Below are 13,437 nucleotides of genomic sequence, written 5' to 3'. Positions count from 1 at the left end.
TCATTTATACTATCATGATCCACACCTGGTAATTTTATACGAACTTTTTGCACTTTGGTCAATTTATTTTGGTGACGTAACCCGGTATAATATTTGACGCGGCGTGGTCATTTCTGCAAAAGAAGAAAACAAGGTCTTCTTCTTGCGAGCTAGAAAGATCTGGAATGAATAATAAAGGTAAGTTGAAATGAATGGATTCGTTATGATGTATTATTCAATGAGTGACACAGGCATACTCGGATAAAGGAAATCCGATTGCTTCCGATTACTATAAATCCTACTAGTTTCGGATGCTCTACCAGGCTGAGCAAGCTACAGGAGACTCGTTTCTTGGTACAAACATCTTGCATTAATCTGCAAGGATTTGAATGTCAATGTGTGACATATATGTGCACAATGGCAAAAAAATCCTCAATTCCCCACTATAATTATAAAAGGGCCTAAAAGCGGACACTCACTGAATTGAGTTTTCCATTCGATGAGGACTTGATCAATTCACTGACCTTTGAATTAGGTGCAAAGAATGGGGGGATTATAGATTTTCAGACGTTTTATACTAAAATACAAACCCTATACATAATTAAGCCGATAAAATGTTAAACAATCATTTCCTTATTACAGTTAAGCTTAATTAGCTTAAACAATTTTTATTTGAATAGGCCAAAAGGTCTGGAATTCATGTTAATGAAATATTCCCATTAAGCTGACAGAAGCTTATTTTTATATTGGGGCAAGCTGAGAAGCTTAATTTTAAGCTCATAGCTTTTTCATGAGTTTATCTGCACATACAAATTATTGGATTTGCATGTGCCAGTTTGGTTAATAATTTTAATTTACAACATCACAAAACAAAACAATCTTTGTCCACAGGTAATTTAGATATATCAACAAGTCTTAGTTCCCTTGCTAAAGCTTCTAGGTTTATAGTTCAAAACCTGTGTTTTTCAGTGAAACTGGATTCAGAGATTTTATTTGTCTTCATTTGCACTGCTTGAGATAAAAATTAAGTAACCCTTTGCTGCAAGTCAAGTACATCAGGTTATTCTCTAAGTAGTTGGGTAATACTGACTGCCTGTAAGTTTTAATAACCACACCCAGGAAAAATAAAGTTTTCTTTTGTTGTTATTAATAACATAGGAATTTATAGTTTAAAATTTTTATTCAGGATTAAATTATTAAGGATACAAAATTTTCCAAACACAGAAAGGGAGAAAGTATAATACTAAAAGTGTTAATAATATTATTATTAATCACATAATGAAAAAAAAATGAAAGTGCAGTAACAATAATTAATAATTTAATAATTTACCAATTTATATAGCACGTATTTACATGTACTGATCAATAGCGCTTTACAATCATATGTTTAAAAGAAAACGAAAATACATTACCGTGAGAATAAAATAAACTAAGCTACAAACTATAAAAATACTTCTTAAAAAGCTAGGTTTTAAGTCAAGGTTTGAAACTGTCAAGTGATGTTGCTTGAGGAAGCTCCAAAGGTAGCTCTTTCCAGAGTTTCGGAGCTGCTGCTGAGAATGATCTTGCTCCCAATGTTGTAAGCATCTTTCCCTTGGGATGGTCCAATAAGAGCTTACCAGTAGACCTAAGATTATAGGATCTTGTGTCTTATAGGGGGCCTCGATCGATGGTAACGGTCGATATCTCGGTCGACTCACGGTTGACTGACGGTCGATATCTCGGTCGAGCCTCGGTCGCTACTCGGTCGATAATTGGGGATGACTCGGTCGATGTTGTGCCGCTATGGCGGTCGTCGTATCGACCAAGGTGGCTGTCGGCCGATATAGATAGCAATACACCGACACTTCACCGACACATCACCGATACTTCATCGATATTTTACCGCTTACCGGCCGATAGTATCTGCCGATATATCGGTCAATATACTATCAATATGTTTTTCGACACTTCGTCCTTATCTCGATCGACATTCGTGTACATAGCGCACCGCTATATCGGTCGTCATATCAGTTGATGGCCAATATAAAAACGACCGATAGTCGGTCGATAGTCTGTTGTTATCTCATTTTATTCTTGCACTATTGCATCATTTTACCATATTAGGTCAAGAGAACGCGCAAAAATAGCCAGCGTATTACACTGTAGTGTCCCGGGTTAACCGGTTTAGAACAAAGCAAAATCCTCGATCGTTCCTTTTTCGTGTCGACCGAGTATCGGCCGATGCATCGACCGATACTTTACCAATACTTGACCGACGGTTCACCGATATATTGCCGACACACTGCCGATGCTATCGCGACCGACTGTCGGTCGATCTCTCGACCGAAAGTGATCCAATGATCGGTCGATACATCGCCTATATAGCGGCCGATGCTCGATCGATACTCGCCCGCTACTCGACCGACAATCGACCGATACTCGGTGGATATATCGACCGAGATATCGACCGTCAGTCGACCGTGACTCGACCGACATACCGACCGTTACCATCGATCGAGGCCCCCTATAAGACACAAGATCCAGATTATATTAAGTCATATTAAGTTAGTTATATTAAAAGGGTCATCAAGTAACAACTTGATGACCCTTTTATCCCCAAATTTCCTTTTCGGTTTTTTAAAATGTAATTCTAATATTTACAGATTTACTCCTCTACTCTTTTATTTCTTTAAATTTAATTTATAACCGTAACTGTCTTTATAAAAGTCGATCCCTACAATTTAGGTGGGCACATGCTAGTGACATACTGTATATGGCCTGTGTGTATTCGTTATAACTCAAATTTACATGATTAACACACAACGTAGGGCTGATGCATTATGGATGATATTATAAACTCAAATTGATTTGGCCAATTACAGCACACACATTTTTTTGAAGATGATTATTTATGATAGACGTATTCTCCCACTGGGAGAACTCGGATTTTCTTTTTTCCTAGTTAGGTCAGTGTCACCGACTAAAAAAATACGTCAGTTCTATCATTTATGCACCAGGCTACAAATATAACGTCTTTTCATTTGCATTCATTTCTTTCGCATGCTATAATATGTCATAACAAGAAAAGGAATTTATTAATCAGTTTGTTGTAAATGTTTTTTGGTCTTTATACTCAACCTAGTGTCCCATGCAGTCGTTTTTAGGGGACTCGTATTATGCAGGGAGGAAGTGATACGAGTCCCCTAAAAACAACTAATTGTGGGAAGCTGTATGTACTCAACCCAGATTCTTGCGTATAGGTTGAACTACATTATAACCTTCAAACCTGCAGGTGTGACATAAAATCCATCAAGACTTTTTTAATGTAGTGCTGTTTATTGTACTGTACATAATTTGTTTACATTTGGCCAAAACTGTTCTTTAATCTTTCTCTTAGTACAACTACCCTGGTTTGGTCTTGACATCGGAGGAAGTTTAGTCAAACTGGTTTATTTTGAGCCATGTAATTCTCAACTAAACTGCGAAGGACGAGAGAAAGTTGGCCTAAAGGCTATGCAGGATTTTATAAAGTCAAACATTCATTATGGTGAAAATGGAACAAGAGATGAAATGTTAGCCATGAAAAATATGGTTTTGGGAGAAAGAGAAGGTCATCTCCATTTTATCAGGTTTCCAACAGATGGGGTTGACAAATTTCTGTTAATTGCCAAGGAGTTACATGCTTCAGTTCTCAATAACAAAGTGTGTGCAACAGGTGGAGGGGCATTCAAGTTTGAAAAAGACTTCAGAGAGGTATGTTAAATGGCAACATTACAGTTATGGTATAAAAAATTTGCATTTCATTTGCATTTAAACACAAATTAAATTGTATATGACAAACTACTAATAATCAAAGATTAGGGAGTGCATGTGTTCGATGTCACCACACTCTCTCTCCTTGGCCAAGTTGGTGATGGTGTCATCTGCCCCTGCACATGCCAGATACGCATTCCAAGATCCATTCATTCATTTACTGAATCAACATCGTCCCATACAATCTCAACTCCTAATAATTTGTAGTCTCTATAATTTAGGAGTGTGTTCTTACTACGTTGAACATAATTACTGAACAGTGAAATTATTATTTTTATTTTCGTTAGTCTGGAACAAAAGGAAATAAAAGTCCCTTAATTGGCATCTTAAGCAAGTCATCATCATCACCATCATCATCATCATCATCATCATCCATCTCTCCTGTTCTAGCTGTCAGCTGCCTTCACCTCTAGTTGCTACCCCTACGCACCCACTGCGGTTTTCAGGCCCAATCACTGAGTAATGTCCCCCAAATTGATGCCAAATGCATCTAGTGGTCCTTACTTTTCTTATTACTCTGTTTCGTTAAATTAGCTTTTAGTTACATGTTTGGATACTCTAAATGGAACAGTGAATATTTAATATGTAGGATTGAATATTGAATATATTATGCAGCTGAGGATAACCCTTCAGTAATGTAATTATTACTGTAAAATAAAATAAAATAAATAACCTTTACTTACCCTTGGCGGTGTTTATAGCACAAGTGCTAGAGGGGCTGAGCATTAAACTTCACAAAGAAACAATTTAAATTGAAAATTCCATGGATAAAATTCCCAACTGGCAGGAGGCAAACCAGCTGGCTATTTACAAACGCGGCCAAGGAGTTGAACTCGGGGCTACCTAGAAACAACTTCAGCTAGCGGTCAGAGTGGGACTTGAACCCGGGACCTGGACCGGATTTCAAGTCCGGCGCCCTCACCACTCGACCACGTTGCCTCCCTTTGGGCCCTAACCACTTGACCACGCTGCCTACCCCTGAATGGGGTCTTGCTTACTGAAAGATACACATAAAAAGCACCTTCAGCTTTCAATAAATTATTAATTAATAATAATTTAGTCTCAGTAATTAAGTTCATATTCTTCTCGGTCCATATCTGCAGGTCCTAGGTGTACAGCTTGTAAAGTATGATGAACTGGAGTGCCTTATCCACGGCATACACTTCATAAATTCCCAGAGTGTTAATGAATGCTATTACTGGCACAACCTGCACTGTCTAGAAAAATCAGAAAAGGTGTCATATGACTTTGAACAGGATCCTTATCCCTATCTTGTTGTGAACATTGGATCTGGAGTCAGCATTTTGTTAGTTGAGTCGGCTGAAAAGTTCTCAAGAATAAGTGGGACAAGGTAGCAAATAGTCTTCAACTAAAGCTAGTATTTTTTCATAAATTAAAGCTACATTTTTTGTAGCAAACATGTTTCGGATGAAACTTCTTCCATCTTCAGTAAAGAAAACCTGCTATTGGGTGTGAAATAAATACAAGAAGTATAGTAACAATAAAGCTAATTACAGTGTGACAATTGTCACACCCATTAGCCTGTTTTTATCTGCACTGAAGATGGATGAAGTTTCATCCAAAACAGGTTGACTATAAAAAATGTTGCTACTTTTATAAAAATTATCTACGGAAATTTGTTAAATCTAGTATATATGGGCCCTACACCTTGTACTGCGACCTATCTTTTGAAACTCAACTCATCATATCGAATATCATTATTTGTGGAATGTGATGTTACCATGGCAACCAAATTTTTGAGAAATATGTTCAAATTTTTTACGTCTTTGGTATTCATGTACAACAAATTTTTAACTTTCCTGTTAAAGTAAGACCGTTTTTTTAATTAGTGTCCTCTCACTGGTTGGATATAATAATATTTTTTATTATTATTGTGTAGTTCCAGAAAATATCCATACCCCCACCTTCAAATAGGACCCCCCCACCCCCCAGGATTTTCCATTTTCGAGGTATTTTTTTAACCCCCCCACCCCTTCGGAAATTCCTCAAATTCAGAATACACCCCCACCCCCCTCTGGAAAAGTTTTATTTCAAAAGAACGCCTCAAAAATCAGGTTGATGTGAACATTTCAGAAATATCAAGAACTGTCTACACGAGGAGAAAATATGCGTTATCGAAGAGCGCGCGCGCTGTTCAATTTCACCGGTAGAGTTTGCCAAAAAGCTCTTGATACTGAAATAATTGTTGTGTTTTATATTTAACTGTGGTCATTGACATCAAACTTTACCATTAGCTTTGCTGAAGATTTTAAATCTAAATTGTTGGAGTAAGTCCGGCAATGCAAAAATGTGTTTTCATTTAATTTGCATATGTCATGTAATATTTACGTTCCTATGCAAATTTGTAGGAGATCAAAAGGATTATCGCTTTTAGTTCTACTCAATCAATATTTCTTATGGTAATCATTCAGTCTAGTTATTTTAGTCAATAGTTTTCCTATTGAATCGGAATAGCTTGGACAAAATAAGCATTAGCAAGGCAGGGAGACAAATTGACCTTCAGATCGTAACTTAAAACCGCAGACGAAATGGAGCCGCAAAACGAAATTAGCATGTTCACGTTCTTATGCAAATTTTGTATGAGATCAATAACGCTTTAAAAGAATGTTGAATTGGCTCTATTTTGCTGAATTTTGGCATGGAAATTAAGTTAATAGTTTTGGACTTTGAGTTAAAATAATTTGGACAAAATAAGTTTTAACACGGGTCAGTTTTGACAAACTGATTAATTGACCCCGGGAATTGACCTTTGCCCGTAACTTAATTTATACAAAAATAACAAACAAATATTTCAATGTTTTATGTAAAATTGGGGCTTTCACTTTATCGCCATACAAAAATTTCCCTTTTAAACATTGGTACAAATTTAATTGTAGCCAGTGAACAACATTTTTCTACGCAAGAAAGTTTCACAAACAAGTCACGCAACGCAGACAAAGATTTCTTGTCTCACTTGGACTACTTCGCTTACAAAGGCTTTTCGGAGAAAGGAAACAGGTTTTTAATGTAACAAGGGTTTCTTTAAAACAGTTAAACAAAGTTACGTCTTCAAGAAAGAGCCACGAAGTTGCTAAGTTGGTAAGTTACAATTTTGAACAACTATGTCTGACATGAACGTGAAGTTGACCCTCTGGAAACTTATCCAACCATTCACCCCTCCCCCCCTCTGGAATTTCCTGGGCCATTGACCCCCCCCACCCCTCTGGAATTTCCAATTCCCTCCGTGGTGGGGGTATGGATATTTTCTGGAACCACACATTATTATTTTATTATTATTTTTTTATTATTACATTTTTGCCAATTTTGTTTCTTTTCTGGAGCTTTGGAAAGTCACTATGTGACCATAAAGCAATGATGTAATTTTGTTTTCTCTTAATTATATATTTTGTCCTTTTATATAAGCTTTTTTTAGCCTTGTATTTTATTGTATTATATATTTTATTGAAAATCAAACGTAATTCAGCCTGTGGCTGCAAGGTTTTTGATTAATAAACTATCTATCTCTCCTCTTAGTCTCAAATTATGCTGCTCTCTCACGTCTGGTCTTTGTTCCTTCCCAAGAGAGATGGCTGGACGCATGAATATAAGATAAAAGTTTTAAATAATCCATGACGTAATGTCACATCAGTAACAGCATATGATAAGCTCATTTTGTTAAATTAAACTTAATTTACATGATAAATTTATTAAGCAACAACGAACATGCAAATTATTTGTTACTAAGGGTCAATTCATTATTAGACAGCCATACTTCATAATCATGTATGCTTCATAATTATCTAATCATCAGATGGACCCTTTAATAACAACTAAAAGCACCCTTATGTTAAATAGTGTTGTAAATGATTTTGTTTCTATTTGGTATTTTTAGTCTTGGAGGTGGCACATTTCTTGGTCTATGCTGTTTGTTGACCGGTTGTGCGTCATTTGAAGAAGCTCTTTCCATGGCTGAGGAGGGGGACAGCACAAAGGTTGACAAACTCGTGCGGGATATCTATGGAGGAGATTACCCTAAGTTTGGTTTACCGGGAGATTTAGTGGCAAGCAGGTTAAGAGATCATTATTATTTTAATTATTGACATGTACCATTACTCAAGACATATTAAATTAATATCTCCTGTATAGGTTGCAATGGCTCCTAGCGACAAATCAGATCAAGAACTGCAGTTATGGCTCGAACCCATACATTAGTTTGTAGCAACTAGGAGAATATTTTAAATATCCCCCATCTTGCACTTAGATGATTTTACAATAATTTTACAATTATTTTGCGCAGTCCTAAGGTGAAGGAACCAGCGCAAACTGACATTAAAGTGCCAGTATCTCAGCTGTAATAATAATTATTATTGCGATGAGGAGCTAAACTTTTTTTAAGTGAAGGTTACATGAATTTCTGATTCTCTTTTAAATATTTCAATCACATTCATTATTTCACAAATTTACCTTTTTATAATATCACACTTCACATCCGGCCTTTTCACGCAACTGGAGACCATTATAAGGGAGACAACACAACAATGGACCCCACACCTCTGTCCACCAACATCAATCAGTTGACCTTCACCTTTCAAAAGCTCTATTTTCACTGGACCCTTACAACCTGCAGCTGCAATCTTTATTAGGGCTGGGAACATTGTTCTGTTTGTTCTTTTGTCCTTTCATTCAACCATGTAAGACATTGCAATGCCCTTACCATTTTGCCCCATGGTGGAGCTCTCACAAATAATACTTTTTTCCAACTGTTAGCTAAATGTTAAATGTTTGTATATGATTACCTCTTTCAATATTAGTTTTGGTAAGATGAGTTGTGAGGAGAGTCGATCACTGGTCAGTAACAAAGATTTAGCGAGAGCCATGCTGGTTACTATAACAAACAACATTGGTTCAATTGCAAGAATGTGTGCTGTTAATCATGTAAGTGCGGCAAATATTTTAAATTAACCCTTTAACCCCTAAGGCAAAACGACATTTTCTCCAGATCCAAGTCTACAAACTCAATGTCTATGTATGATATACCATTTTAAAGCTACTCATGAGTGTATTTCATGACTGATATAATTATGAATGAGAAAAGTTATGGCTTTGAGATAAATGGCCTTAAAACGTAAAAATTTAAAACTTCAAAAACGTCCCAATCCTTGTGTATATTAGGTATACCCCTAAACTATAGCTTATTTTGCAGGTCTCAACATCTTCATTAATGTGAGAGATGTCTTAAGACCCACAACTTCTAGGGGAAAAAAGTTGAAAAGTTATGGGGGTGGTCAACCATATCACATATGAGAGGGGGTTAAGTTTTTATCCCTTTAATGAGTAGATCTTCACAAGACCATCTTGGTGTGAAAAATTCATAGAAATCTGTCAAATATTGACAGAGTTGTGGCCTTATGTGCCAAATGGCACTCTTAGGGATTAAAGGGTTAAAGTAAAAGGGAGAGTGGTTAATTATTATCACTTTGAAAAGTACTCAATATAATGTAACATGCACTTGTAAAAATGGAGTAGAATATATTTGGCAAATCTTTGAGAAATAATGTTTTTCTTTTTCTTTCTTTTTCTTTTAATCTCATGATTGTGGGCTGAGATTTTGAGTACTTTTGAGTACTTGACTACTCTGCTTTTCACTCTTGCACCTTTCCAAGTCAAGCTCTCGTCCTCCATTCTCAATGACTGCTTGGCAGATTCACTACTGTTAATGAGCTTGTCAAGTCTTACAAAATATTTTGGGTCGCCACATATTAACTGGTAAATAACTGGAACTTGGCTCAAGCCCCAGCCCACCACCTCTGTTGATCCTCACACCCCGCTATTACAGACTCTCGCTACTATGGACACTAAACGACGTCCCGAGGGTGTCCACTATAATGAGAGTTGACTGTATCAATAAAACTTTTTAGAATTATTGACAGAGGAACAATAATTATGCCTGAAAAAATGCGTGGTTATCCCCATTTTTCTTTTTGGATTCTGATAACCCTTGCTAAGATCTGCTTTTCCCACTTAGCCATAAACTGTGCAGGAATTACCTCTGTATTAGGAGGCACCATCCTTCAACTACACTTGCATTGTTGAGCACTGCAAAATGTCACAGACTATGATTTATTACCAATTGAATCTTATTCTTTTATCTCTTTCAGAAAATAGACCGTGTGGTATTTGTGGGGAACTTCCTTCGTGGGAACACGATAGCCATGAAGCTGCTTGCCTATGCAATGGATTATTGGTCTAAAGGAACTATGAAAGCTCTATTTTTAAAGCATGAGGTGTGTATTTTAACAGTTGCCCATAGATTGGTGTCTAGTATAAAATAATATTGTAACAGTTGTAAAATTCAGGTAAGTTACTCCAACCACTGGGCTACATTAGGAGACCTATGGCAAAAGTCAGGCTATACTCTGTCTGCCTCATACATATAATAATAAATATTGTTATATACCTAGACTTTCACTCAACAAAACGAGCATTGTGATTGGTTGATTCTTGGTCACGTGCCCCAGATCAAATACAAAAAAAATGTATCCCGATCAGGATACAATTCCGCAGTTGTTGCCCTCTCAGCTGCTTGTTTGTTTGTTTTGCTGTGATTGTTGAAGGGAAAGTCTAAATATATAACAAAGCACTTAAGGTTACCCTATACCTTCAGAGGTGTGTTCAGAGGTGTCTCGCGTCCAAGCGATGTAGCGCGCCCGGTTTAAACTGTGGATACCTGAACCCTTATATCAAATTAAAGCTTATAAGGCTGGCTATCAAACTAAACCAAGAATTTTGAAATAAAATGAATTGCTGCTTTCTTGAATCAGTTTTTCACTTGGGGGAGCCACTTCAAAGAGCTAAAACTCAAAAGGAATTTGTTCGTTTGCCTTCAAATTTGGACAGTAGCTAGTTTAACATATAAACAACAAAAACGTGTCTGATAATATTTTCTTTCGAAATATTTTTTCTCCGAGAGCAATTTTTGTACGATCACTCCACATTTGTAACTCGTGAATGCGCGTAGTGCAATGAACGAGTTATAGCGATAGCTGACTGTTGACTTGGTTGGTTGGTTGGTTGGTTGGTCGGTCGGTCGGCGGTCGGTTTTGTCGTTAACTTTCGGGCGTGCGCAGTGAATGAGTTTTAAATTCAATTAGTGGAAAAAACACGCGAACATTTATTGTTCACGGCGCATCAGGAAATTCTCATTCAATATGTAGAGAATAATTTGAAGATCATTTAGTGCAAGAATGGAGATTTTTCGTTCAATCTGAGCAAAGTTACAAGTTTTTTTAGTTTTTCAGAAAGTCCGGGGTCGTAAACTCAATAAGTGAAAAAAAAAACCTGAAAATTTTTTTCACGACGCGTCAGAATTCTCTCATTCATTCTGTAGAGAATAATTTGACAATCATGTTAGTGTAAAAATGGAGATTTTTCGTTGAACCTGAGCAAAGTCATAGGTTTTTTTCTTCAAAGTGCGGTTTCTTTTAAGAATTAAAAATAATACAATTTAGAAATAATATAATTAAAAAATAATTTAACTTGTCAGTTTTCACGCGAAAGCGGAACGTGCCATGTCACGCATCATTGACGTCGTAAACAAAATTATGCAAATTTCTGATGAAATGAACACCTTAAGATCTTGTCAACTTTCATAGAGGTTTCAAAGGGAAAAAATTGTTTTCGAAATTTACAACTGGTAATTTATGGGAAAGCAAAAGGACGCGGTCGATAAATAATTCTTATTTAGCAAGAGCTTGTCATAGTTCATTATTTTTACTTGAGGATTACGTGGACTGAACTCCGAAGGAAAAATTTCACGCATTTATGTCGGGCATGAAATGTAGAGCGATACTTTGTTGAACAGATTTCCCTTTGTGAGATCGGCTTGCCCTACAGTAATTTTGTAATTTTAATTCCCAAAAAACTTCACTTGCCCATCGGGCAAGTGATGGTTAGAATCCACTAGCCCGATCGCAAAATCCAGTAGCCCCGGACTATCGGGGACACGAATTTGCATGACGTAGCTGCACATAGCGTGCTTCTATGAACTTTGAATAACAAAACACGTGATTTTTTCTTTAATCGGCGCATCAGAATAATCTTATTCAATCTGTAGAGAATAGTTTGACAATCATTTTTATAGTACAAGAATGGTTATTTTTCGTTACATAATCGGGCAAAGATATAATTTCTTTTAGCTTGTAAGGAAGTTTCCGTAGCCGTCTAAATTTCAATTACTATGTGTCATCTGCATTCACGAGTTGGCTCACAGGAGCCTTTGATTTTCATCCTATTTCGAAAATGCTCTATAACTTTTCATTGCGATTGAATATGGCAAAACGCAGAAACGTTTTTTTAGCGCTTTGGGTCCGGAAACTGAGGAGCAAATTAAATTAGCGAAAAACAAAATTCGCTTTGACTTGTAGCTTTAAAAAGGTGATTCGGACGCTCGCATTTAGAGGTCGTGAAAAATTCGAAAATTCATTTTATTTCAAAATTCTTGGTATAGTTTGATAGCCAGTTCTATAAGCTTTAATTTGATATAGGGGTTTAGATATCTACAGTTTAAACTGGACGCGCTACATCGCTTAAACGCGAGACACCTCTGAAGGTATAGGGTAACCTTAATGTATGGTCTCTTAGGAAACTAATTACTTTTGTTTTCCCTCGAGTTCATACATTAAGTGTATAATACTTATTTAACCTTACTCAATACTCCCAAAAGGGCTGAATGCAGTTAACAAGAGGTTCATTAAGATTTTGAACAGTTAGTTCACCTGGGCAAGATAGTTTTAAATTAAAATTAAAATTTGGATGTGGTCCAGTTCCAGTCAAGATGTTAAAAACAACAGGATGAAGTCATGTTCAAAGGCAGTTATTTGCCATGTAATCACAGCTCTTAAATGAAACCCTTAAGATAAGTTGCTTGTAGCCATGCCACGGTCAAGCATAAAATTATTTACTGCAATTTAACCATCTTTCTCTTATGATACCATGTGTTGGTTTGGTCCATGACAGGGTTATTTTGGAGCGAGTGGAGCCTTACTGGAACTTATGACAAGAATGAAGGGAGAAGATGGAGAAGCAACTGACTGATAGAAACAAAACTTAATTTACAAATTTATTTTTTTAATAGTCAAGTGATTTTCACTACACATTGCAATTCTGAATACCATCATTCATTTATCCAGTTGACACCTATCCTGTACTAACTCCCTCCCAAGCCAATTCACTATACTTACACCATTTTGAAAAGACAGAAGAATCATCTTGAGGTCATTGTCTTAATTGTATCACCCAAATTCTAAAGTGTAACTACAGTCGGACCTCTATTAAGCGGCCACCCTGGGGACTTTGGAAACTGGCCGCTTAATAGAGGTTGGCCGTTGAATAGAGGTATCGAATACAGCACTTTACTGACAAAACAATAATTCGGGACTTTGGAAAATGGCCGCTTAATGGAGGGTGGCCGCTTAATAGGTGGCTGCTTAATAGAGGTCCGACTGTATGTAAATTATGATCATCTGGGTGAGTATAGTCCTGCGAAGGAATGTTTGAGGTGACATTGACTAGGTACATTTAGGTAGACTTGATTTCCTGAGCTCTGCATGGACACGAACTTGTGTGGAAAACTGGGAAAGCAGTCTCTTGACAGGGCCAGGGTAG

The 13,437-nt window shown here is 36.8% G+C and overlaps 1 protein-coding gene across 1 annotated transcript; it reads left to right on the top strand.

Moving 5' to 3' along the window:
• The first annotated feature begins 42 nt into the window (after positions 1–42).
• On the top strand, positions 43–13,084 carry LOC146465746 (pantothenate kinase 3-like). Its single transcript, XM_085128231.1, has 7 exons — positions 43–177; positions 3,359–3,714; positions 4,878–5,125; positions 7,667–7,843; positions 8,586–8,709; positions 9,933–10,058; positions 12,790–13,084. Exons 1-7 carry the CDS (start codon positions 165–167, stop codon positions 12,865–12,867), a joined length of 1,122 nt encoding a protein of 373 aa, XP_084984357.1. The 5' UTR covers positions 43–164; the 3' UTR covers positions 12,868–13,084.
• The last annotated feature ends 353 nt before the right edge of the window (positions 13,085–13,437 follow it).

This window comes from Pavona decussata, unplaced genomic scaffold (assembly GCF_977016875.1).
Source record: "Pavona decussata unplaced genomic scaffold, jaPavDecu1.1 SCAFFOLD_155, whole genome shotgun sequence".
NCBI classification, from domain to species: domain Eukaryota; kingdom Metazoa; phylum Cnidaria; class Anthozoa; order Scleractinia; family Agariciidae; genus Pavona; species Pavona decussata.
The sequence above is the reverse complement of the archived record's forward strand: the minus strand, read 5'-3'. Positions and strand labels throughout refer to the sequence as shown.